Source organism: Micrasema longulum, unplaced genomic scaffold (genome assembly GCF_059751315.1).
Source record: "Micrasema longulum isolate JH-2025_06_02 unplaced genomic scaffold, ASM5975131v1 h1tg000334l, whole genome shotgun sequence".
Lineage (NCBI taxonomy): Eukaryota > Metazoa > Arthropoda > Insecta > Trichoptera > Brachycentridae > Micrasema > Micrasema longulum.
The window spans coordinates 625,582-652,702 of NW_028277538.1; the positions used below are offsets into that span (position 1 = coordinate 625,582).

At 34.6% G+C, this 27,121-nt stretch overlaps 1 protein-coding gene across 1 annotated transcript in view; it reads right to left on the reverse strand.

The window, feature by feature from the left end:
• Positions 1-5,162: 5,162 nt before the first annotated feature.
• The window catches only part of LOC148282372 (transketolase), a 33,939-nt gene continuing 11,980 nt past the window's right edge, over positions 5,163-27,121 (reverse strand). Inside the window, exons 2-12 of the mRNA XM_088225173.1 lie at positions 26,523-26,640; positions 22,738-22,955; positions 20,222-20,372; positions 19,012-19,239; positions 17,373-17,560; positions 14,771-14,842; positions 13,505-13,628; positions 11,359-11,507; positions 10,331-10,448; positions 8,971-9,202; positions 5,163-7,437 (exon numbers count right to left, since the gene is read on the reverse strand). Of these exons, the coding sequence (XP_088081299.1) occupies positions 7,265-7,437; positions 8,971-9,202; positions 10,331-10,448; positions 11,359-11,507; positions 13,505-13,628; positions 14,771-14,842; positions 17,373-17,560; positions 19,012-19,239; positions 20,222-20,372; positions 22,738-22,955; positions 26,523-26,640 (1,771 nt within the window). The 3' untranslated portion in view covers positions 5,163-7,264. The remainder of the gene's footprint in view (positions 7,438-8,970; positions 9,203-10,330; positions 10,449-11,358; positions 11,508-13,504; positions 13,629-14,770; positions 14,843-17,372; positions 17,561-19,011; positions 19,240-20,221; positions 20,373-22,737; positions 22,956-26,522; positions 26,641-27,121) is intronic.

The following is a 27,121-nucleotide window of genomic DNA, read 5'->3' on the forward strand; positions in this document are numbered from 1 at the left end:
GAATGACATAATAAATAAAAATTAATCTATTGCATGCTCTGTGTGAAATTTCTGCTTATAATTACTATGTCCCGAGCTTCCATCTCCACCGCACTTGCATATAAGAGTCAGTACAGAACTTGAAGGAACTCTTTCTTTTAAGACTTCTGATTCTACATTTAGCAATCGTTCCACCGTATGATTTAAAATCGCTTGTAGCTGGATTTCTGCACTAGTTTCCGTTATTTTGACAAATTCCTCGCTCAGGCAACATGCTTCTTTTGCTTTTCTTAAACTATAAAATGCCGGATATATGTTGTGGCCGGTTTTTCTGGCATTTTTACGCATAACTTTGTAGGAATGCGAAGATAATTTACAGTCAACGGATAAACTTAGCGCTTCCTCAATTGTCAATGCCCGCTGTTTGTTTACTTGTTGACGTTCCCTACGTATTTTTGCTACTTCATTGGGAGTAGCTTTCAAAATTTTCTTTAAGAGATCGGCAACTGTGCGTTTTTCTGATGCTCGAATAAATACCTGCGTGGCAAACGAAAGTTCTTCAGATGTCTTCGTACTCACTAAATTACGCACTTTTGTCCTTTTGCACTGATCACTGCATACCCCAAAATCCTTTGCGGGCCTTCCAGTAGACGTAGATGGTTCATTCATGTCTACTGAAGGACTTTGTCGAAAGTTTTCACATATCAAAATATTTTCACTACCGTCGAGCCACTCAAATTTTTTTTAACAAATCTATCTAGTTTACAGCCAGATTCGGTCCATTTTCTGCTTATATTTAAACAAATGAGCTTAATTTGATTTTTTGACAGTTTTTCACCACTTGCACCAAGTTCACCGACTTCAAATTTACTAACAATAATATTTAACACTTCTTGAAGCCTTTCTTTCTTCGTCAAACTCTTCCACATCACGTACAATTCTTGCCTGGAAATCTCGTATCTGGTACCTGTAAAATAACAAAATAAGATAGATGCAACTTCGTGCGGTAAAATATCGAAACTGTAATAAATTAACAATAAATTGGTCTATTGAAAAATAAAAATAATTTTTTGCTACTTTGATATACTCTCCGAGATAAATTCTCAAGAAGTTAGAAATTGATATTTTTTTAACTACTGAAAAATACATAAGTTAAATTATTGTTTTTTTAAATACCTAAATGAAATACATTAAAATATTAGAAAAAAAACTATACAACATACCTTCCTAAATAGCTTCCATTTTTTTAAAAATCGAAATAAAAAACTTTAAACTTGATAAACAACCTTTACACGTCAGACGCCAAAATGCAAATAAATGTAATTAGGCTTTCAAAAACCAATTATCCGACTTTCATATTCTGGTATGAATCACCCTAAGCATTAATCACACCAATTAGGCTTACAATCGTCACACTAACTATCTGGTAATGCCCCCATGACGTCATCGTTTAAGAATTCAAAAGTGACTTTTTATCTTGTAGCTTGTATGGGTCAAAACACTGTGCGTCGTTACCAAAAGTTTCGCGAATTCTGTGACCTTTCCTATAATGGCGCCCACAAATTGGCCGCTTTTTATTCGTGGTACGGTCGCCAGTGATTTTGGCTTCCCTTCGAATGTAATTAATAAAACTTTATCTTTATGAAGCTTTGAAATTCTAAGAAAAAACGGCTTTTGGGGTTATTTTTAGATTCGCGATGGTTTATAAATCGATTATTATTATGCTACGGTATCGTACTTCATAATACAAGAGACCAAAAGAGTGACGTGTGGAGTTATAGTCGATGTACCATCCGTGAGAATATCCCAAGGCCTGTAAACGAGTAAATAGCGAAAACACTGAAAATGAATGGTAGTCAAATTATTTACTCTACTTTGCTCATCAAATATTATTTAACATGACATAAAAATATCCGCTGTAGGTAAAATAAAATTTCTTACATTTTTTAAGTTCAAAGTTCATTCATTCAATTACTCTTATTAAATGACCCTTTACTTATCTACTATGTTGCGTCAATCAATGTTTCTACGTGTACGATACAATTTTAGAGAACTTTTTTTAAAAATATATAATTATCTTACATTTGTGTTATGATTTTATTTTTCGCAATCTGGCAACATTACAAGGCGACTTCGCGCATGCGCGCGGTGAAAGTGGGGTAAAGCGGGGGGATTTTTGTACACAGTTCAATGTATTCAAATATTATTCTAAGCTCCTTCTGGACTATTCTTAATTCTACGAGAACGACACTGAAAAATTCATATTCGAAATCATTGACATATTAAATATTTACTATTGTGACGCAAAAATGTACCCATAGTTACTAAGTTTGTTCGTTAATACAATATAAAATAAGAATTCAAAAACTATTGTTTGTAAAAAAATCTGTTTCTTTTTATAAATTTTGTTTTACATTATAAATTTAAGATGTTTCTATTCACTCGTATCAAACACACACTCACCTTTTCACCATAAAAATGAGGACCCGCTTCGATTGGTCCAAAATTTTGTCGGATGACCAATCAGAATGCCTAGAGAATAGGTACATGTTCAATTTTTTACGTTCCGAATCCGAGGACGTCCTCGGATTCGGGTGAGTCCTCGGATTCTGCTAGGTCCTCGAATACGGGTGCATACAAACTCGGTCGATAAACCCACCCTCACACCCATATACACTCACACACATATTCACACACCTACCAAAACCACACTCCACTCACTTACCCACGCATCCTCACACACAAAAACTCTATCTAACTGAACTGGATTTTTATAATTGTATTTTTGTGGAAAATTTATTTGGCATTATTTTTATGTTTTATTATAATGTAGTTTATTTTTTGTATTGCTGTTGCTTTTCTGAATAAACAAAATAAAAAAATACCAGGGGTTCTATTCTGAACCGCTCTCGCGCCACGAAAAAATAGTTTTTCTCGTGTATTTTTTATGTAAATACGCGAGATAATGCGGCCGCGAAAGCATTTGGAATACTACCCCAGGGATAATATTCCAAACGTTCTCGAGGCCGTAGAAAACACTTTTATCTCGCATATTTACGTACAATTAAAAGTGTTTTCTAAGGCCGCGAGAGCAGTTCAGAATAGCACCACAGGAGTGGAATATTGAACCTTCTTTACCCCATAATTAATTTGGGGATTTTCATTTTTTGCATGCGCTTACACTTTGCTTCGTATCTGTACACACTGCTCTGCGACCTTAAGCATTACCCAAAACACTTAATAAGGTCGAATTGACCAAACCACATTCGTTTTTTTTTCGTTTTTCAAACAGTTTTATACATAATTATGTCAAATTTGATGTTAATCATCAATGTGGCCATTACATGAAGCAAAGTGCTGTCGTGTTTAAAATAAATCCCCAAATTAACCATTTTCTAGGGGATAGAGAAGATTCAGAATACCACCACAGTACATTTAACGATCGTGCATATGCTATCAAAAAATAGAGGATACTCATTTTTGGTACATAAAAAAATCTCAATATGATTTTTTCCTTACGTTTTTTATAATGTCGACCCATTTTTTTCTTGTCACTGGATTTGGGGCATGCAAAAAATATTTTTTTATATTATATTTTAAAACGTGTTCACCCCTGAGACTAAAAAGAGGTTCGCAATTGCGTCGCTAGGCGTAGATTAATGTTTACAAAAAACTACATAAATTTTTTTAAGCTTTGCTAATCACTCATGAAAAAATATTTTCTAACAAAAAGTTGACTATCCAAAAGGTTTTTACACGCTTTCGAGACACAAGCGGCCATTTTGTTTTCGGTTGTTTATAATTCACGAAACAAAGCAAACTAATAGCAGACACATTTTTACACATTGTTTTATTCTAATACCATGTACGCGAGCAGCCTATTGTGTGTGTGAAATTGTTTTCGAGTTAGTTTTCGTTTTGTTTTTAAGATAAATGAAAAGGTATAATAATATTTTTTAATTTATTATCATTAAAATTAAAAGAATAAGTATTCAAATATTTGTAGTTTATGCGCTATGATTCTGCAAGAAAGGAAGCAACAATCAAAGCAAATGAAATTGGTTCAAAAAGTGTGAGAATTTAATTTAGCACCGACGAACTGGTGAGTTAATATTTATTGTAAAAAAACATTATTTATATCAAAAGATTATTATTTATTTTGTAAACGAATTTAAACTGTATTTATTAAATACACTTATAATTTATTTTGAACATATTATATAGGATATGTATTAAATAAACATGTTAGATTGTTCTTAGACTTTGGATACGAAACCTAACCTTATGTTTATCTTCCATTATATTTGTGTTCATTTTACGCCGATTTTTTTTACGCCGGTGTCTCTCGGAACAGAACCCCGGCGTAAAACGACGTTTACCTGTATTTTAAATAATCCCACTTCGCCTGTTTATCTGAGAGAGATCTTCCAACCTCTATCACAACATGGACTATCTCTTCGTTCTAGTAACGAGAGAACCCTTTTAATACCCATTCATCGCTCTAATTTTCTTGCCACCTCTTTAGCAGTAGTAGCTACTCGATTGTGGAATAATCTACCCACTAATATCAGAGACGCCCCATTTTTATTTACATTCAAATCTCGTATGAAATGTCGCTTCCTGAATATTCGAGTTTTTCCTTTCTCTTCCCTCTTTACCCCCTCCTCTCTTCGTAGTATATTGTGGATATTTAGTAAATTTTTATTTCTTAAAAAATATAAGTACATGTTTATCAATATTTTATTTTATAAAGAAAATATTATTTTATGAGATTTCCATAGGTTCAACACTAGAAATGAAGATATGCTAGTTGTGCCAACCACTAGACTGAAAAACATAAATAATTATTTTGCCTCAAACTGCATTCAAATTCTACAATAAGGTACCTCTTGAAATTCAGGCTTTGCCAACAATTTTTTTTAAAGATTTTGTCAAGCACAGTTTGTTTGGAAAGAGCTACTATAGAGTCGATGAATATTTGCAGGACAAGACAGCTTGGCATTAGATTGGTGATTATTGATTTTAATTAATTGATTTTAGTTTTTTGATTTGAATTCGTTTGAGAGATTTAATTTGACTAATTATTTATTTATATTTTATAGTTATAATTGATTTATTGTCGATTTTATAATCGAGGTCCGATGAATCCTATACATTGGGAATAAAAATAATAATAAGACCGCTTTCCCCTTTCAAATAAAATTTATTTTTCAACAATTTCACATGAAAAAATATAAAAAGCGTAAAATACAAAAATGGAATATTCACAGTGGAATGCGCAAGTTCTATTATGACAACCATGTTACTATCTAACTTTACAGTTCATACAAAAATGATCCTTAACATTTCATTCAGCACCTTATATTTATTATCGGTGTATGAGTACATTCAATAGCCATTATTAAAACAGAATTAAAAAAAAGCGTACAATTCATTTCACACAAAATTTGCATTTTGATTTTTTATTTGATTTCATAGGAATGAATTTTTAAAAATAGAACATATCTTTAAATAACAACAGCCTCCGTGGGGTAATGTCTAGAACGCTCGACTCCCACATGGAAGGTTCTGATTCCCAGACAGAACACAAAAATTTAAACGTGATTTTTCTCACGCCTCCGTGTTCTGTGCCGTACAAAAAATACAAATACAAACATATTAGGAATGTTTTGTGTAACGGTAGGCGCGTTCGCCTACCATGCAAGAGGTCTCGGGTACAATTCCTGGCATGGTTGACATGAAAAATTGATGATTTAAGAATATATCATAGTTCCACGACTGTTAGCACCTGAAGTGTAAGATTGATCATCTTTATACATACATTTGTGTAGCAAAAAATAATCTAGATATGCCGCGGTCGGTGTACAAATGCAGTGCCCTATGCACCATCAGGTACGGATAAGGAAATGATGAAAAAATTTAAAAATTAGTTCCAAGATTTCTCGTTCGCTGACATTAGTCAGCAAAGATTACTTTCAATACCTGTCATGGCTGTATGACATGACAAATCAACGCAAAACGCTTCAGCAGACATCAGCGTCTATTAAACACGACCCAGTTTGTTTCGACAGAAAAGCCTGGAGACGATTAGTGAAAGCAAAATACCATCATCGATTGATGGATTGACATGTAATGACATTTTAAAGTTTATTTGAATAACCAAATGACATGATAATATAACGTCAATCTGTTCAATTTGTACACAAATAATCAATAGACAATAATGTTATGTCATAATGAAAATATAGCCAAAACAGAACTTAAAAACTTACTTCAAACAATCCACTTAATTTTTTTTGTTCAATTTTTAAAAATATGATAAAGCATGTTTAACCTCCGTGGTAATTTTATCCCGTAAAATTAATAACCTTCGGGGATACATGTTAAAATATTTTAATGAATCTTTGTAGTGTGTACACCTGAACTCATTAAATATGTGTCCATTTTCAGTTATCAATCATTTAAAATATAATACAGTTATATAATGAATATTCGAGAAGAGTATTAAAAAAAAAAATCTGAATGCATATTTTTTTAAAAGTATACCAAAGTTATGAATACCATGAATGGAACAAGTAAATCTTAAACAGTTTACATATTTATAATATAAATTTATTAGTGATAGAGAATATTTTGAGAAGGAAAGATGAAAGTCGAGTCATTTAAAGGGCTTATGACCTGTTGATAGCTGGTAAAAAATTTTTAAATATTTTTTCACATCCGCTGAACATCACCCATAAGCCTCGAGGAGAGCCTGACGCCAGCCAGCATTCTCGCCTCCTTCCATGTCAATACCGCGTCCCTTAGTTCTGGCAAATAAAGCCGAAAGTTCATCATCGACGGCCTTCCGAAACAGCGGGAGCCCGCAGGTGTGAAGAAGAGGCAACTCGGATTAAAGCTCTCCTGAGGCATCCGCATCACGTGCCCAAGCCAGGTCCACCGCTGCACCCTCAAAATGCTCGTTATAGAAGGTCGCTGCTTCTGTTCTCGGACTTCAATGTTATATGAAAATCAACAGACTGATAAATTAAAATATGCTGATATTTAAACATAGGCAGAATGGCAAACGGTAGACGGCGTGGAAAGTGACCATTGACACAATGTACACTTAAATCATACAGGTCATAAGCCCTATAAATACCTTGACTACCCATACCCTTCTAAAAATGTTCTCACTGCTGATGTATCAATCAATTTTGATTAACTCCATACTAAAAACATTGTCAAATTTAATTTTTATTCATCAAGTTTCTGCGTTGGAGTATCGATCGGTGTGATGTGGCGTTTAAAGGTTGGCGATCTCCTTGACGGCGTTGACGATGTGCGCGGCGGAGATGCCGAACATGTCCAGAAGGACGTCAGGGGGCCCAGAGCGGGGCACGGCGCCCACTGCCAAGTGTCGCACGACGGTGTTGCGCTCCATGGCCAGAGCACTCATCACGGCCTCACCCAGCCCACCTGGAAAAAAAATAATTACACATAATTTAAAATTTACATTTGAAGCGGTAACATTGCGGTCATCATAAGTAAAAATAAAATAACACTGTTTTTAACGACTTATTTTTATTATTAAATTACCAACCGGTTTCGGGGCAACACATGCTCCTTTATCTAGGCATTATTTTTAATTAAAGTGTGATGATAATGAGGAACTTCAGCCCTACGGGAAATTGGATACAAAAAATGTTTTTTTACGGGCGGAAAAAATTAGACCATTAAATTGTACAGCAAAGTTTCTTGACAATGAACAGAAAAAAAAAACTACTTTGAACGACCTTTAGTCCCATGGAGTTGGGACTTATGTCTCAAATAATGTGTAATAAACTAATGTTTGTAAATATATAAATAAATAAATGCCCAATGTAGACGATCTACACATACCGATAATCGGTGTATAAAAGTGATTTCAAACATATTTATCACTCGGCGACTAGTTTATTATATTGTATACATACTACCCATTATAATTTATTTTTAAAAGTTGCCACCAGAGTGAAACTTTTCCGTCGAAAGAGTAATTTAGCCACAGTTCAAAGGGTGATTTCTTTGTTTGTTTTTTTTTAATTTGAAGTTATAATTCTTTCCGCGACTTTCATTATTATATAAAAAGATGTTCATAAGAATCGTTATTTCTTGTTATCCTTACATTCTTGTATTTTTTAACCTTTTAATGCCCGATGTAGCATATTGTCCACATGAACTAAAATATAAAATTAAAACTGAAAAAAATTAACTTTTTGCAAACATTATTTTTCCTAGTATTTGCATCAAAAAACATACATAAAAATATGTTTTCAGAATCAGAAAATGAGGCATTGGAGGGTTGATCATCATTACCTTTCCGCACCTAATCAACTTGATCATTTTTTTACATGAAGGTAAGATGACCAGTCTTACGCTTCAGTTACCAGTCCAGGGACTATGAAATATTCTAGTGTAAAAACACCTTCGTAAATAAATATTTCACATCAACCATGTCAGGAATCGAACCCGAGACCTCTCGCATGGCAGGCAAATGTGCTGACCATTACACCACACGCCGACAAACATATAATATTAATTAACAGTAACAAGTAGCAAGTAGTAACAATAAAGTAACAAAAAATTAGATTAAATTAATAAGAATATTGAAACGGGTTGTGGTCTCGTGGCTAGTGTCTCGGACTCACAGCTCAAAGGTCCGTGGTTCAAATCCCACTCTACCCCAACCTGATTCCCATTTTCTCATAGTGAGTTATTTACAACTCATTGAAAATGGCCCTCGTAAATCATAAAAACGCAAATTTTTCTTTTTTTAAAAAAAAAAGAACAGTTCAAAACAAATGCACAAAATGTAATATTAGGGGTGTAATTTATTTTTTTTAGTCTGGGAATTTTTATATTTGTGTGGACCATCACTAAATACTTCAATATCAAAATACTGTTCATCACCATTATACAACCTCATGATTCTAGATAAGGAGTTACAGTGCACAATAAACGACAACTCACCGGCATAGTAGTGATCTTCCACGACGACCACCCTGCCCCCGCAAGCCCGGGCGTGCTCCAGCACCGCGCGGGAGTCCAGCGGCTTGATGGTGAAGGGGTCGAGCACGCGGGCGCCCACCCCTGCGGCCTTCAGCTTGTCGTGCGCCGCGACGGCTTCGTGCAGCGTCACGCCGGCTCCGATGAGCAGCACCGAGTCCTTGGGAGACTGGCGGACCACCTTGGCTTCCCCGACCTGACAAAGAGCACAAAAAGAAATAAGGTGCTGCAAAAGTGTGATTTCTGATTTGAGCCCAGCTCAAACTAACTTCTTCCAATTTAAAGTTTCTTTTTACAAAAAGTTAATTGATGGGAAAAAATGCACTTTTGTTTTCTCCATTGTAATATATATATGTACGAGTATTCTATGTATACCCATATATTTTTTGATTATACGTAAACATGTTTTTTTTTTTCTTATTCTTTTTAATTGACTTTTATTTGCTACTTTTTTGTAAAATATACTTCTGACTTTATATATATATGTATATATATATTTTTTTTTTTTCCAAATTTTGAAATGAAAGGGGTCTAAAAAGTTGCCTTTTGGATTACTCGGGATGCAAAAAAATATATATAAAAAAATATTTGATAATACTTTTGGCCCTCAACCACAGCTTAAAGTTTTCGAAAAAGTCCATTTTTCGCACTACACCGGCTGTCATTTCGTATTTAAATAAGAAAATCAGTCTAATTAAATTTTATAATCTGCATTAAATCTTATTATATAAGCATCCAAGGGCGTGAGTTGCACTTTGTTTGGTAATAAATGGGTAGCATTGTTTTAATGTGCCATTGTTTTCGTCAATATTTGTCAGGCGCTCAACAGAATCAGTTTCGCGGAGTGTAAACTTTTTGCATTTCGGTAGTTTTAAAACGTGTTTGAATTTGTAATGTGATTAAGTTATATCTTTACGAACAAAAAAATAACTTTATCAATATAGATAATTAAAAAATGGTCAGACATTTATAAACTTCAAACTTCTGTTGAGGGACAAAAATGGTATAGAATATTTTCTTAAATAATTTTTACATTCAATGCGATCCAAAAGGCAACTTTTTAGACCCCTTTCACTTTGATATCTAAAAAAAAAAAACTTCATACATCATCGGCCTACTCTAATGTCTATGTCTCGAAATTATGTCTACATCTCGAAACCGGTAAACATAGAAAAGTGGGTAAATAGTTATATACGGATATTTGATAACATTAAGTAAATAAATAAATGTTCATTTTGAATAATAGCCGCCATCCCAGAGGTCATTTATTAAAATTAAACACAACCTCTTTCACAATCCACGGTAGTTAGAAGTAGTCGGTTACCTTGAACGTCTCGCTGTTGTGGTAGAGCATGAGAGTATTGGGACGCGATGTGCGGATGTAGCAGATTCCCTTGGTGTTGGCGGCCAGCTCCACGGCGCGTTCGCAGGACACACCGTCACTGCGAACAGCATTCGCAACATTAATCGAGACAGTAAAGATATTACATTTACAGCAACTGCACCTATTAGTATATCCGGACAAAACAAGACTCAAAGTTCTGTTGGCTGCGAGAGCGGAATAACAATAAACCCTTTGCCCGCAAACATTAAAATATATCGTAATGACTTGCGAATTGTAAATGATCTTATTTTTATTCTTTAAGGTGGGGGTCAGCGCTATACAAGCTCCTGATGTCACTGCGACGTGCGAAGATCTATTGTGACGGGTCCCCGGAAATAGTTCCCGCCCTCCAAGCCCGGGTCTTTAAAGAGCCTGGCTACTGTGTGTAAGGCGAGAGTTCTCATTTTGCTGAATCTCTCCCTCTAAGGCCAGGTCCGTAAAGTATTAGGCTTTTAGGTAGGGCGCAAGCTCTTTAACATCCTCAGGTTTAACCAGCGGTCCCCAGAGGATGAAGATTCTTTTGTGATGCAAAGCATCACATTCACATAGAATGTGTACAGGTGTTTCCTCATCTGCACTGCAGAACCTACATCTATAAGTTTTGGAAATTAATGATCTTACTTAAATACATGTAAAACTGAAAGCATGAGAGTATGATTGGGACAAATTATTTTATTTACAACATTTAGTCAAATAAGAGTTAAATATCAGGGTTTAAGTTTAACCAAATTTGACTCTTCTCATATTTTGACACTCAAAAGTGTCCTTTTTAAGGAAAAATTAAGGAATCAGTAAACTATCTTAACTTGATTTGGTCTAAACAGTTATTACAACCTCCCCATAACTAAATTCAAATGTATTTTTTTTTCATGATAACCACTTAATAAAATAAAGTCATTCTGTATAATGCGACGATATGTATCGGTTTTTCAACTATGCAAAATAGTACATAGGTCACAGGGACAAACCTGGGATAGAAAACGGTAGCTGTGGGAACACTCCTAAAGAGAGCCAGATCCTCCAAGCCCATCTGCGAAGGGCCATCTTCACCAATGGATACACCGCAGTGAGATCCTACGAGATTTATGTTGGTCTGGCTGATAGCTCCCATTCGAATCTTTAAAAAAAACAAACAATCTGTTGTTAATCACCAACATTTGTATATCAAAAATGGCAGCACTAGAAACTGTAAATTATTACAGTACATTCCTAATTATGTACGTGTTGTATAATACTTTAGACCACATCTGAAGAAACAGTAATTTGGTATGCAATGATGTTGATCTATTTAATACAAATGTTCATTTGGCCAAGCCTTTTGCTCTTAATTATTTTTATATTGTATTTATGTTTCTTTATCTTTATACTTTATTTCCTAAATATCTTTTCCAGATCTTTAAATATTTTCTGAAAAAGATTTACAATGCAAATAAGGTTGATAGATATAGAAAAGACGAAGACCAATAAAAGCATGCCATTAGTAAATTCAACAAATACTTGAAGATTGATGTGTCAAAAGTCGAAATAATCAGCGTGTGTGCATGCAAAGTGGTATACTCGTAAATACAGAGGAAACAAGGTCTGTATGCAAAGACAGAGTAATGTAGCATTACTCCTATAGGGAATGGCATAATGGTTTGTTTTAAAAAAGCCTTTAAATACATATAAATGTATGTGAAAATGTGGAAATATAGAATCAAATCACTAGAATTGCCAAGAAATAAAACTCTTGACATTGAGGATCATTTTCAATTTAAAACTAAAATGTTAATGGTATATGATAAATTAGGCCAATTATACCCCTGGATATGAAGAAATACCGCACAGGTGAGGCTATAACCAGTGAAGTTGCGAAAAGTTCAAATCAATAGGGTCTTTTCGATAAGCACAAAATTACAATGGTAACCAAATTTTAAAAGAACGTTTAAAGACACATATTTAGAATTACTTGAAAACGAGACATGTCGCACCCTGCGGGATAAACGGCATGTTACTGCGCCCTTCTTATACGCAATGTTTGTTAGAAGTGCACTCACATGACGTTACATCAAAGTGACGTGACACCAACTGCGAGCCGTTTTATATGTGCTTATTTTTATTCAAAATTTATTTACTTATAAACCCGTATGGATTACATTAATTTAACAAAATAATTTTTCATATTCTATTATATTATTAATGATAATATTTTTGACACCTTTTGTAAAGGTAGTCTGAGTCTTTTGTTTAATTTTGTCTGGTAGTTTACTGTATAATTGCAGTCTCTGGTTCATTAGTCTCAAAAGTTCTTGTCTCGTTTTAGAATGTTGTATAATACTTATGATACTGTTCTGATATTCTCGTATTGTGTCCGTGTTTACTTATTTTTTTTCAAGTTTTAGTTCTTCTTCTACAATTACATCAGTGGCTAATTTATAAATAAATTTTAAGGATTCTAGTTGAAAGATTTTAGTTATATCAATTGTTTAGTTTGTTTAAAGAGTTCTTTAGTTGCTGTTGGTTATTTTAACTTTAATATTAAACACGAAAATTAATTACAATATTTGAGTTTGTCCAAATTTTTGTATTAGACAAAAGACTGGCGTTGCTAGTATGTGAAATAATTCAGTCAGATGAATCTCTTCACAACAATATAGGTTTCAGCTCTTTAACTTCACTTAAATCAACAAATGGAAGAATGAAGAAATATGGATGTTCAAACATAGGCAAAATGGTGAATGTTCACAGTGTGTAAAGTGGCCACTTAAACCAGCCAATGACAGGTCTTAAGCCCTGTAAATGCCTAGACTTCCATATTCCCTTATTTAAGGTATTCTCCATCCATGTTGTAATTTGTTAATCTTAACGTAATATAATATTAAAAACTAGTTTTTTATGCATTGATGGTTACATCATTGGAATTATAGGAATGCGCTCTAAATATTTAATGTATTATTGACATTATTTTTGATTTGAGAAAATACCCTATTGATTATTTTTACTAGTTGGATTCCACGAAACAAATGGTTCCTACTATATGGGATGTAACTTGGAAAATTGTGACAGATAATTTTTAGTGGCCTTCCAATCTCTATCTGAACGATCACTGGTAAGGTAAGCGTAGTAGTAACCCACCTGGTCGAAGGCTCTCGTGAAGAAGGCTGCGAAGGTTGACACGAAGGCGATGGTCCTATCGCGACACGCCGCTCCGATAGCAACTCCCACCAGATTCTGCTCAGCGATGAAACACTCAACGTATCTGGAAACAATCAATAGAATAGCCAATAGAAATTGTATTACACAAAAAAGGGAAATTTAGCGCAGAAAAATAATAAAAATAGAATTGAACGCATTATAAATACGTATTTAATAAAACTTCCACAAATTTTATACAACTTGTCGGAGAGGCTGAAAAATAATGACGCATTTTAAAAATCTAAATCTTCAAAAACATATTTTTTTATGGTTGTGTTTTAATTTAATAACATAAAAAATTGTTTTGGCAATACAGGAATATATTTTCTTCAAAATAAAATCATTGGATGGGTGTAATTATTATTGGTAGATTACAGATAAGCAGCTTCTGCCCATATCCAGGAGGCAGAAGAAGACAGTGAAATTAAATTAGAACCCTGGACGAGTGTTTTTCACTCGGTAGCTACTCTCGGGAAAATATCGGGGAAAAGTAGTGAAGATAAGTCTGCTTCGTAGTGTTACCATGCTAGATGTCGCGGGTTGGATTCCTGCAATATTTCACGCTCCCTGGACCGACACCTGTAGAGTGAGACTGATCACTCTCGGTAAGATGACGCTAGGTAAGCTGGTGTGTTCATATCTTGTATATACTTCTATTTACTGTACATTCATCAAAACATCATCAGAGGAATTTTTAATTGTTTGACTAAAGTGGAACAGACTTAAGAGTTTGGTAAGTTATTCCAACCTAAAACCAGTCTGCCGGAGTGGGAATCGCCGAGGTAGTATCGGAGAGGACAGAGTTCCCAGTGATGACCATGCAAGAGTATGTTTGGATTGAAAGACAAGCACCGCGTCGCAGTTCGTTGGACGGCTAACTGAGAAACTTGCGTTGCTGGTTTAATTCCCACCAGTTGCAAGAAATAAATCTAAAATGATTTTTTCTCAATTCTGTCCGGTAATGCGGGGTATTTTTTATAACTTCCTTCCATACCCTCTCTTCCCTACCTACTGACAAGCCTCTAAAATAGAATCTTAGGGGGTTGTTCAGTTTTAAAAAAACTATTTCTCTAATCATGGCGGAAATTAGAATCTTGTCTCTAAAATTCCTTTAATATTCTTGAAGTTAGTGTGATACTACTGTATTGCGAACTTCGTGGATGTTTCATTACCTATTTATGTTACATAACAAGATAAATATCTCACCTGTCGGGATAGGCAGCCTTTAGTTTGTCACTAAATGTGGAGTTCTTAGTATCACCATCCAAAGCGATGACTCTGAAACAATAGTACAATGTTAGTTTTGTTAAATAAATGACCTCCTTTTTTTATTTAAAATTTTAAATTCGGAGCTCGATTGTTGTGAACTCCTGAATCTCATTAACTTCAAAATACCTAATCGAGTCACTAGAAGTACGGAGTTGTTTGCAACTACGAGTACATACGTGGGTACTAACTATGCACGACACTCTCCGATTCCGCGTTTACATTCCTTAGCCAACAAATTTACTTGTGAAATAGACATTTTTAATACGACAATTATTAATTTTAAAACGTTCTTAAATGCACTGTTTGAAGCAAATTATTAATGTCGTAATAAAACTTTCTTTTTCATACAATTCTTTCTCTGTTTTTGATGTGTTTTATTATTATCTTATCTCTTTCTGATATTAATTTATCAAATATTTTTGTGTACCGTATATTATATTATTTTCACACATATACTTACTGTTAACTAATTTTCATTACTTGTTTTTAAGATTAATTTGTTAATAACATTTTTTTTATACGTATATATGTATGTGTATATATGTGTGTATATATATATTTAGAATTCTTAACAAGTTATTTACAATTTGTTTTTTAATTTTAACATTGTTCTTATATTCATATTTTTAATCTTTTTTTTTTATGCAAAGTTTCACTTTTTATTTTGCATTGCAGTTTGCTTTTTATTGTTTCTACATGTATATAAAATCTTTTTTTATTTCTTTTAATGTGTTGTGTATTTATAAAATTATTACTTTCTTTGTTTGTAGTTACCTGTATATTTATTTTTACACTTATAAATATATGAAAATGTATTTATTTTTTTGTTTGAATTCTTTACAAGTTACTTACAATTTGCTTTTTAATTCAATTACTTTTATTATATCCATATAAAATTATTTTTTCTTTTTACTATGTATAGTTTCACTTTTTATTTTGCATGGCAGTATGCTTCTTATTGTTTCTAAATGTATTGTTTATCTTTTAAATTTTTACGCACTATGTTTGTACTTAACTGTATATTTTTTGTAAATGCCCCTTGGGCGTATTGTAAAATTAAATAAATAAATAAATAAATAAATAAATAGTACAATGTTAGTTTTACATGTTGATTCCATTTCAAATAAAAATGAAGAAAATATCAATATATTCATTATTTTTTGTTATTAAAGTAGTTCAAAAAGTGGCCTGCATTATAAAATAATTTAAACTTAGTATTAAAGTTTAATTTAAATAATGACGAGGGAAAAGCGACAAAAATTTTACTAGCAAATCTGAGGATATTTACAAATGTAGACTGAATCTTGCATGGGATATTAATACTCATCCTTGACCTTGGTAGTTTTGACAAACACGATGATTTCAGATTTCTTTCGACAATGTTTTATTGAAAACAATATACGAGGGTTGATTGATATGCTCCAGCCCTGACCTGCTTATTATTTATTTTAAAACAGTTATTTTTCTCAAACAGCTAAAAGAATTTCACAAAACTTGAAGCTGTTACTGGGTTAAAAAAATGAAACAGTATTTTTTGGACAGTCACATAAGAAAAACAAACTGTTACTCAATCAACTTAGAAAACTTAATCAGGGTATCGAACGAAACTGTTTTTAAAAATAACAGCTTAATGTTGCATGAGCATAACCATGCCCTTCTCCCCCTTCCTTTAAAAATAAAAAAAAGTGAAACTGTGGTTGCGTCACATGTTCTATGTTTATTGTGTATTGGACATTTACTAGGAAGCTGTGTTAAATTTATTGCTACCTACTGATCCCTAGTGAAAATGTTGTAATTATCCTACTGCGGGTAAAAAATAATTCTCTCCGGCCCAATAACAACGCGGTCGCTGACAAGTTATTTCAGCTATCAATAAATCATTCCAATCCACTATGTCGTGTTATCGCATTAATCAATAGTCAAGAAACCGACAAGTGCCAATCTGACAGAGCCTGCCGCGAGAGAAGTGGTTGGAATGTGTGGCAAATTCCGCAAACCAGCAAAACACACAAAATTCGAGCGTCCATCCGCTGTCTGGTGAATGGCGGGATCAAACTGTTTCTTAACAGTTTAATTAATCTTTGTCAAAGTGTTTGAGTTGCTGGTGCACTAGATTATTGGCACACACTGCTCTAAGCTGTTATTTAGAAACAGTTTCACTTGTTTCAATTTGTAAAACGGTCACTGTTACTGCTACTTTTTATAAATAACCAAAATGGCCATCTCTAGTTGGCAGAACTTGGACTAATGTTCTACAAGGAAGTTATGGAAACAATGCTGGAACTTGACTGGAAAAAGTGCATACAAGTTCAAGGGAAGTACGCCAAAAAATACGGCACAAAATCTTTTTCTCATCCACTTTGAAATAGGGTGGAGCATACCAATCAACCCTCGTATATTGAGATTAATAGATTGAGTATTTAAACTGAAGTTTATTTGTGAAGCTGCATTTAAATTTTAATAAAGAAAATAAATTTGGAATTTTCTCAATCAGTCAGTCCGATGATGTTGTATCCTAACGTAATAGTTGGCATCGGACCTGCTGTTGCTGTCGGCGATCTTCTTGAGAGCGATGCCGTAGGAAAGGCGCGTGGCCACGGCTTCCCCGTCCTTGTAGGCCGGGGGCGAGGACAGGCGGACCCCGACCAGGGACACGGGGGCCACGGCGCTGCTGGGTGCGAGGGGGGAGGCCTTCACGCCCGGGTTCACCAGCTGCTCCCTCAGGTGCTGTGGGAACCGAGACTCCGTACAATAACAATAATAGAGTGTAATGTAGGGCAGATTCTTCGATTCATCCATCAGTCGAGTTCGATGAAGAAAAATCTTTAATACGAGTCGGTGACATTTCACCAAATAATTACACCTACTAGGAAATGTATTTTTAAAAAAAATATGCTCCTTTTTAGGCGAGTTATTTTATATTTATAAATCATATAATACAAAGTATAATACACTTCATTCGTCCGTGAGCGCCTATGACAGCACTACTACGCCAGTTCTCAAAGCATATGCGAGTAATTTATTATCAACAAAGTTAATAGCTAAAGTATTCATCAAGTATAGAGTATATATATTCATGGTCAATAACAAAATGATTGTTTAAACAAACAGATAAAATATGTAAAATAATTGTTCAGACTAATAAATTAAATGTCAAATTTTTACACAGGGAAAGGGTCAATACTTTTGTTTTTTTGTTTTTTTTAATTTCTTTATAGTGTCAATTCAAGTCCGAACTATCCTAAACGCCAACTTTTCAAATTGCTTTTGTTTACAAAACATGATTCTCTGTGAAATTCCCATCTTTTCTGAATCATCTAAAATGCCAAAAATGTAATACTTTTTGAGTTATTCAATAATTTCTATCCTAAACGCCAAACATAAAATGAATAAAAAAATATTTTAAAATATTTATTGACTTTTTTTCTTATAATTTAAATATAGGTTTATAGTACATGTGAATAATAATAAAATAAAAAGACAAGAAAAAAAAAATCCCACATAGGCATAACCTGTGCTTGGGTATACTGGTTTGATCACAAAATTACACATACATACATGCACACACACATATCCACCCTCAAAATCCATGTGTATACACACATACTTGCATACACATATTTAAAAAATGCGCATTATAAATATTTAAGTATAAAAACAAAATACCAAAAAGTAACATATTTTGCTAGTAATTTGGCTAAAGAAATCAAGTACATATCTTTCCATAACCCATTTTTTAGCAAATTTATTAAAGGTGCAGCTTTTCATGTCTCAGATTATTAGTAAATACATTGTATAGTCTGGGAGCAAAGAAGAGTGCATGTCTCTGTCCAAATGTATTTATTTAATTTTTTTTAAAGCAATAAGAAATATTTGCGTTCTTATGATTTACCCAAATATTTCATTTTGAGGGACCATTTTCAAGGAGTAAATAACTCCCTAAAAGAAAATGGGAATCAAGTTTTCATCTTAATCATTCTAAGCCTCTAGGATTCTCTTGACGTTCTCTGAATTCTTCACGGGACTTTCTCGCTTTTTACAATTTTATGATAAATTAAATTAGTAAAATGTTTGTAAAAATAAAATAAAGTTTGAATATGTTGAAAAGCATTGGTTTGGGCACAAAATTAAGAGGATGTATCATAAAACTCTCACGTAATAAAAAAAATCCAAAGTACCTTGAGGACTCTCTGCGACTCTGCCCCGAGGGCCTTTCCGTGCCAGTTTTCCAGGTCCTCGATGGCGGGGAAGCCCCGACCCTTATAAGTCTTGCAGACCAGCGCAGTGGGCAGCCCGCGTGTGGCGCGCGCCTCATCCAGAGCCTTCACCAGCTCCGCCACGTCGTGCCCGTCCACTGTGAGCGTGTGCAGCCCGAAGGACTCGACGCGACGGTGGTACACGTCCATCTACATATTCAAATAAATCGACTTGTAAAGATTTCATGTTCATGGAGTTCACAATAGTGAACACATTTATGATGTTGTAAACAAATATCTTAAAATTCTTGGTTTTACCAATTGAATGACAATGAACTTCAAAAATATTAAAACCTTCAAAACACATCACTGCTCATTAGTTTGTCCCTATCTTGAATATGCTTCTGCAATTTGATCTTCGTTGAATAGGACTCATATTGACCACATCGAGTCTGTCCAGCAATGTTTTCTAAGAAAAGTGGCATGGTTGCTCGAATAGAAAAGGGGTAATTATTCCGATGTTGAAATAGGGCAATCTCTTATTCTGTCTTCATTTGAGGATGCATTTTCAAAATACTCAATGCTATAGCCGGCCTCGTGGTGTAATGGTCAGTGCGTTTGCCTACCATGTAAGGGGTCTCGGATTAAATTCCCGACATGGTTGATATGAAATATTTATTTAAAAGAGTGTTTTCACACCAGAATATTTCATAGTTAGACTGACCTTCATGTAACTATGAATTATCAAGATACGCTGCGATTGGTGTATCATTACAGTTCCCTATGCACCATTAGGTGCGGAAAGGGAATTATGATGATAATGCTATAAGTGATGTCCTATTTCTGTTGCAGTTAATTTATTTATATGGTCGCAACTTCGTCATCAAAATTCAAAACTAGCAATTTATTAACAAACATAAATATGGGCAACTTTATCACCAAAAGTCAAAATTAGATATTGATCAACAAACATGGTGTGGGATGAAGAAAGATAGGCACGGTTTACCTTAAAGTCTTAAATATGTCGATTGTGTTATCAATTTCTAGTATATATTTATCTTCACGTAGGTGTTGTTAATAGCTTAAATGTAAATGCAATAAATAAATAAATAACAAATATTTTCAAAAAATTTTTCAGCCTATTTATACATAATAGTAAATTTACGCACTGGTCGTGAAGTATTGACATTACCTGATGCTGGAGGGAGGTAGGCTCCGACTGCCCCAAGCGGTTGACATCGAAGATGACGCACAAGTTGTCTAGTTTGTAGTGCGAGGCAAAGTGCAGCGACTCCCAGATACTTCCTTCTGCAGCCTCTCCGTCACCAATCACGCAATACACCCTGCGTGATACATTTCCCATACAGTCAGATAAAATAGTAGACTAGTCATTGTATTATTAACTGTATATTGGGACAATTAGGGTTTTATGGGGGATCGATGGCGTTATGATGAAAAGGAAATGATGCATGAGTTTGATAGGGTCATGTGATGATCTGCGTTAGGGTTTTGCAAATATTGTCTGGATAGCGGCCGCCCTCATTATATCTGTATGCAAGAGGTAAACTCGGTGACTCCAAATATGCTTAAATTGAGTTATTAATATATGTAGTGTGTCTAGTATACGAGATTTAGGTATTATACTTGACACTAAACTTTCTTATACAATTCATATTGAACATGTTATCAATAAATCCTCAAAACTTCTTGGATTTATTAACAGAAGCACAGCTGACTTCAAAATTTCAATACCCTTAAAACTCTCTTCTATTCATTAGAGTATTCTTCTGTTATCTGGTCTCCATATTATGATGTTCACATCAAGAATATTAAATCAAACGATCGCTGAATCAAATTCAATTATAAACACCTCTCTCCCGCTTCCACTTCCACAAAGTCTACTATAAACCATTGAGTCTTTCTAATTTTTTTATAATAATTTTCTATGCATAAATGTGTCCATAAAAATGCCCATTGGGCGTATATATAAATAAATATACATCAAATTTTTCGTTCTCTATTACATGGTAAATAGCATTAACTCATAATTTCTTTAATGACAATTATATTTTTATTGTAACTCCACACTAAAAGAGGAGGTTGAGAACATTAAAAAAACCTACAGCACTCCCAAAGATTTTTAAAATGAGTGTTTTTATAATGTGTATTAATATCTTAAAGAAAATAATAATTAAAATTTGTTGCAACAGAGAGGGGAAACATTTTTGAGAAGGAATATGAGAGTCTAGGCATTTACAGGGCTTATAACCTGTCATTGGCCACTTTACACACTGTGTAACATTCACCATTCTGCCTATGTTTGAACATCCACATTTCCTCAACTCTTCCATCCGTCAGTCTGCAAGCATTTGAACATACTCAAAACATTGTTAAAATAATAATTATCCATTCTTGTATCCATCATTATTTCTAGCAGGGGACGCTTGGGTTACAGCACTCTCAAATCTTATTTTTTTTAATTTTTTCTAGGGAAACATTTCTGTAAGCTGATTTTTGGAAATGTATATAATCCAAATGTACTGAAAGAGATCAGTTTGCATGTTCCCAATGATTATACTAGAGCAAGATTTCATGCACTGTTCTACGCACCCAGAAGCTGTGCGAATGCAAGTCAGAATTCACCGATTTATAGGGGAATTTGCTTGCTGAATACGGCTTCTGCGGATAATATGGATCTATTTTCTGTACACCTATTACTACAATTATTGATGGTGGAGAGAGTGCAGAAAAAATTTCTGCGCTATCTGTACCTAAAAGAGTGTGGATATTATCCTTGGCTCTTCCCAACCGACTTTTTACTGGGGATGCTAGGCTATCAGTCATTATGGAGGAGGAGGGACGTTCATTTGGGTGTTCACTTTTTCCAGGTGATCGGTGGTCGCATACATAACTCAGAAATTCTGATGTATGTAGGTCTGTTCGTACCTGATAACTATCATCGATTGTTTTACCTACCACGATGCAGAACCAACCTGCCAATGGTTATGCCGGTTGGTAGAGCAATCTTGCTACTTAATCTCATCGCCTCGGATGTCGACATATTTCACGACAGTGGGCCTTCCCTTAGGAAAGCACTTTCTAACTTTTAATTTTTCTTTTTACATTTTGTTATATTATTTTAATAACATAACTATCTACTGTAATTTGTCATCTATTATTGTATTTAGAATGAATTGGGTCTTTTTTCTGTAATGTTCTCAATATATGAATAAATAAATGAAAATTGTCAAATAAATAAATAAATATATTTTAAAACACAAATTTATTTTAAAGCATCTCATTGAAAAAGAAGTTGTTTGAAAAATGAAAAATCACTAATTTGATCTCTTGAAAAGTTAGGTTTTTGAAGATACTCTTTTACCTTTCGCATACAGATATGTATATTCATTTCAAATGCCGTGATTAGCGACATACATTTTTTTCATAAACATAATAGATAGAGATATAAAAAAAAGACAAGTAAAACACTTTTCCAGTATTTCAGTTCTTCAATTTTAAACACAGAAGTGAATTTTTTACTCCGCCGTACGGGAAAATTACAGAGTGAATAAATAAAATGGGCCAATTAAAAAATTACAGCATCGAAGTCCATTAAATGCCTAGAATTTCATACTCCTTTCTCAACAGGGTTCTTCTAGAGGTTGTCAGCATATTATGACTTCAAACGTACGTGAATATAAACCTTACCTGTAGTTGGCCTTGTCGAAGTACTTTCCGACGTACGCCATCCCGCAAGCCACGGCCAGGCCCTGGCCGAGGGAGCCGGTGCCCACGTCGATGAAGGGCAGGCGGGGGGTCGGGTGACCCTCCAGGTCGGAGTCGATCTTGCGAAGGTTGTTGAGGAGTTCCACCTCGAAGTTTCCCGCCTCAGCAAACGCGGCGTACAGAATCGGGGCGGCATGGCCCTGAAAAGTAAAGGAAATTGTTAGAAGTGAAATAATTTTATTGACTTTGTTGTTATTTACCTTGTTTATAATTTTTAAAGTTTATATTTACTTCAAGGGGATAGTTATTTATTTGTGTACTTGAAAAAACAATATTCTATTAAATTTACTTAAATGAAAAACTTTGTTTAATTGATAAAATATGTTTATAATGTGTAAGGATCTGGTGGGATGTTTCGGCTGTGGCCTGTTTCAGGAGCTTCTCCGCATTTGCTCTAGTGACGAGGAAACCACAGGAAACTCGTCAGGAGAAGGCGGACTGTTGTCATTCGTCAGCAGACCTTCCGATCTGCTTGAAGAGAAGACAATTTATTTTAAAGAAAAACTTTATAAAGTTGTTGTTTAGGATTTTATGGTTTGTAGATATATTTTTTTTATTATTTGCACTACAACAGGCCAGGAAGCCTAATTACAGTGGTGAATTACACCATAGAATACCTGTTCCGGATGCGCTGGGAGCGATGGAAGCCACGGAATACTATGTAATTGTTTGTTATAAATAATGTTTGATAGTATAGGTCCTCGGTATATGTGAAAGCCAAGTGCTGAATCCATAATAAAGGCGATTTGATCCACTTTCGGGTTCGGCCTTGGCTATATCGAGGACAATGTAGAATAGGATTTTATTTGGATAATTTTATGTTGATTTTGTATTTGTAAGTATTCATTCTATGTTGTGCGCCACGTGGCATACTGTCGACTATGCTCGTGCGCGGGTGGACGCCGCTATTTACGTGGCCGGCCGTCGGAACAGAGTGAGTGGGGGAAGCCGAGCGAGTGGTCGTCCGTACCCCCACTCCTCGACGGTGGCTCTCGTACACAGCGGCGACCGCGCGCTCGGGCGTCGGGCAGTGCGCTGCGAGGGCCTTATAATGGGTACACTTTAAATAAATGTTAGTTCGCTTAGTTCACTCAAGACACTACTATTGCGTTTTACTCTCTGCTCCTGCCCTCCGCTTCCCGCTGGACTTCGCGCTTCGCCGCTGCCTTCCGCCGTGACTGCCCTGACTGCACTCGCCTTTTTGAACCAACAGGACGCGTTGGAAAGCCCTTTTCAGGGCTACTGAGGTTGACTTAGCGGTCAGTGCTGATGATGTATGAAGTTTTGTTATTTTTTTAGACATCAAAGTGAAAGGGATCTTAAAAGTTGCATTTAGGATGACATTGAACGTAAAAATTATTTAAAAAAATATTTCATACTACTTTTGGCCCTCAACCGAGATTTGAAGTTTATAAATGTCCGAACATTTTGTTAATTATCTATATGATAAAATTATTTTTTTGTTAGTAAAGATATAACTTAATCACATTACAAATTCGAACACGTTTTAAAACTACCGAAATGCAAAAAGTTTACACTCCGCAGAACTGATTCCGTTGAGCGCCTGGCTAATACTGACGAAAACAATGGCTCATTTAAACAATGCTACCCATTTATTACAAAACAAAGTGCAACTCACCCCCTTAGATACTTATTTAAGGTTTAATGCACAATATAAAATTTAATTGGACTGATTTTCTTACTTAAATACGAAATGACCGCCGGTATAGCGCAAAAAATTGTCTTTTTCGAAAACTTCAAGTTCTGGTTGAAGGCCCAAAGAAGTATCAAATTATTATTTTTTAATATTTTTTGCATTCCGAGTAATCAAAAATCCAAAAAAAAGGCAACTTTTTAGACCTCTTTCATTTCAAAATTCAAAGTATCGGCCTACCCTATTGTACATTTTATGAGTAATGTAAAAAACATTGCAACTCTCATATTTAAAACTCCAGAAAATTAATATAAAAACACCTATCTCGTAAAAAAATATCTAACTGGGATGTGTTCAAGGAACAATGTCGAGTGGATGCCACTTGACGAAATTGAGTGGCTCGGTCACTGAAATTATAGGCCCATCGGTAACAAATGACTGCACAGAGTAGCGCAGGAACGTTCAAAGTTGGGACAGACTGTCCGGATGTGAGCCATGCCATCCTCAGATATGACAAATCGATTCTGAGATTTGAGAATATAGCAAATTAATTTTGTAGTAAACCAATAGCATTATGGTTACTAAAATTTTAACAAGTTTCAAATTTAGCATAGAGATAAAAACCAACACCAATATACTTAGCTTAAAGGCTATCGCTTAGTATGGTGAAAAAATAATGTTGCACAAATCACAGATGCAATAAGAGTCATTATTGCCTGAGGAATTCCAACGTGTCTACTTGACACCACTCGATAAAGATTAATTAATGGGCTCGTTTGAATGTGCGTACTTGATTCTGCCAGTATCCACTTTATTAATCACGATTCCGCCAGTATCCACTTTATTAATCACGTTACCAAAGGAAATAAATTTTACAAACTTGACATTAAATAGATTCAATTCGTTTAGCATGCTGTGCCTAGTGTCACAAATTTGCAGTTTCGTGTATGATTACTCATTTCCCTTTCCACACCCTGTGGTGGATTGATACTCCAAAAAAGCGTGTCTCGATCATTTGATTTGTGGAAGTAAAATTAGTAGTCTTACGCATCCGGTGCCAGTCCAGGGATAATGATATATTACAGCATAAAACCACCTCTTAAACTGATCAATTATACTCGACGCTTCAATTTCCTTGGGGATCCCAAAAAAATCAAATTAATTTGATTCAAAGTTTTAAAAACTCAATTATCAATTTGCTAGTACATAATAAAGATGTTTACCACATAAAGATGTTTACCATTTTTATTTTGTTAATCTTTGTTTTCAATTTTGTATAAAATTGTAAGATTCAATATGTCCATGTACGGTTTGGGTAGGTAGGAAGATATTGCCCTAAGGCAATATACCCGCCCTCATATGTATATAAACTTTCCCCTCATTGATTCGTTTGATTGCAACAAATTAACATTTATAATGAGCGTTTTTTTTATACCTAGTTTCTATAATTTTTTTAATATTTTTTTTTTAAAAAAGAAATATTTGCGTTCTTATGATTTTTCCAAATATTTAATTTTGTGGGCCGTTTTCAACGAGTTTTAAATAACTCACTTTTAGAAAATGGGAATCAAGTTGGAGGATTCGAACCACGGACCGAAGGTCCGTGAGTCCGAGGCACTAGCCACAGGACCACAACCCGATTCGAATAATAAATAAATAAATAATCTTATTTTATCTCTAACTCTTAATAGTTTTATATTTTTGACACTTGCGCAATAATATTTACACACATGGTCACCCTCATTCCATTATAACACCCACTCACCCACCCTCTCACACACTTACACTAACACAAATACACTAGCGTGTATTGTACGAGTATTTAATGTATTTCTGTGGATATCTGTCATTGCTTTTATTCTCTGTATATTTTATTTGTCATATTGTTTACATGTATTACTGTTGATATCCGTAATAAATTAAAAATTAAAAAAATTAAAAAAAGGGTAAAATAAAATAAATAAAATATTTCGCGTCGACCTTGTCAGGAATCGAACCCGCAACTTAAATTGCATTGGGATGATGATAAATAAGTGAATTAGAAAGAGCGTACCTTGGAGAGGACGAAGCGGTCGCTGGAAGCGTCTCGGGGCGTTTTGACATTGTAGCGCATAGTGTGAAAGAACAGAACGGACATAATGTCGGCAATGGAGGCGCATGATGTGGGATGTCTGAAAAAACAACAGAGGCTTGTCAGCAGGCGGGAAAGGGGAGATATGGAAGGAGGTTATGAAAAATACACCGCAACACCCAGACCGATTGAGAAAAAATCTTTCTCCGATTTTTTTCTCGCAGTTGGCGGGATCGAACCTGCGCGCCTGTATCACAGTTGATCTTTTATCCAACTGCGCCACGGCGTCAAACCTCATTTGACGCGCGTAAGATTCATCAGTAGCTCAATCACAAATAACTATCAATATATATACAAATAACTATCAATAATATCAACAAATAACTCAATTAAAAACATGCTAAGCATTTGAGCGATCACAATGAGCAATAATGAACATTCTTAAGTTATCGAATTCATAATTCAACGCGTGTGTAATCTCTAAGTCGACGCTCGTGTCGGTTTGTTTTTTGTTTTCCTCGTAAATAAATACTCGTACAGTTCATTGGCGAAAAATCGGCGTTTACTATAAAAAACAATAC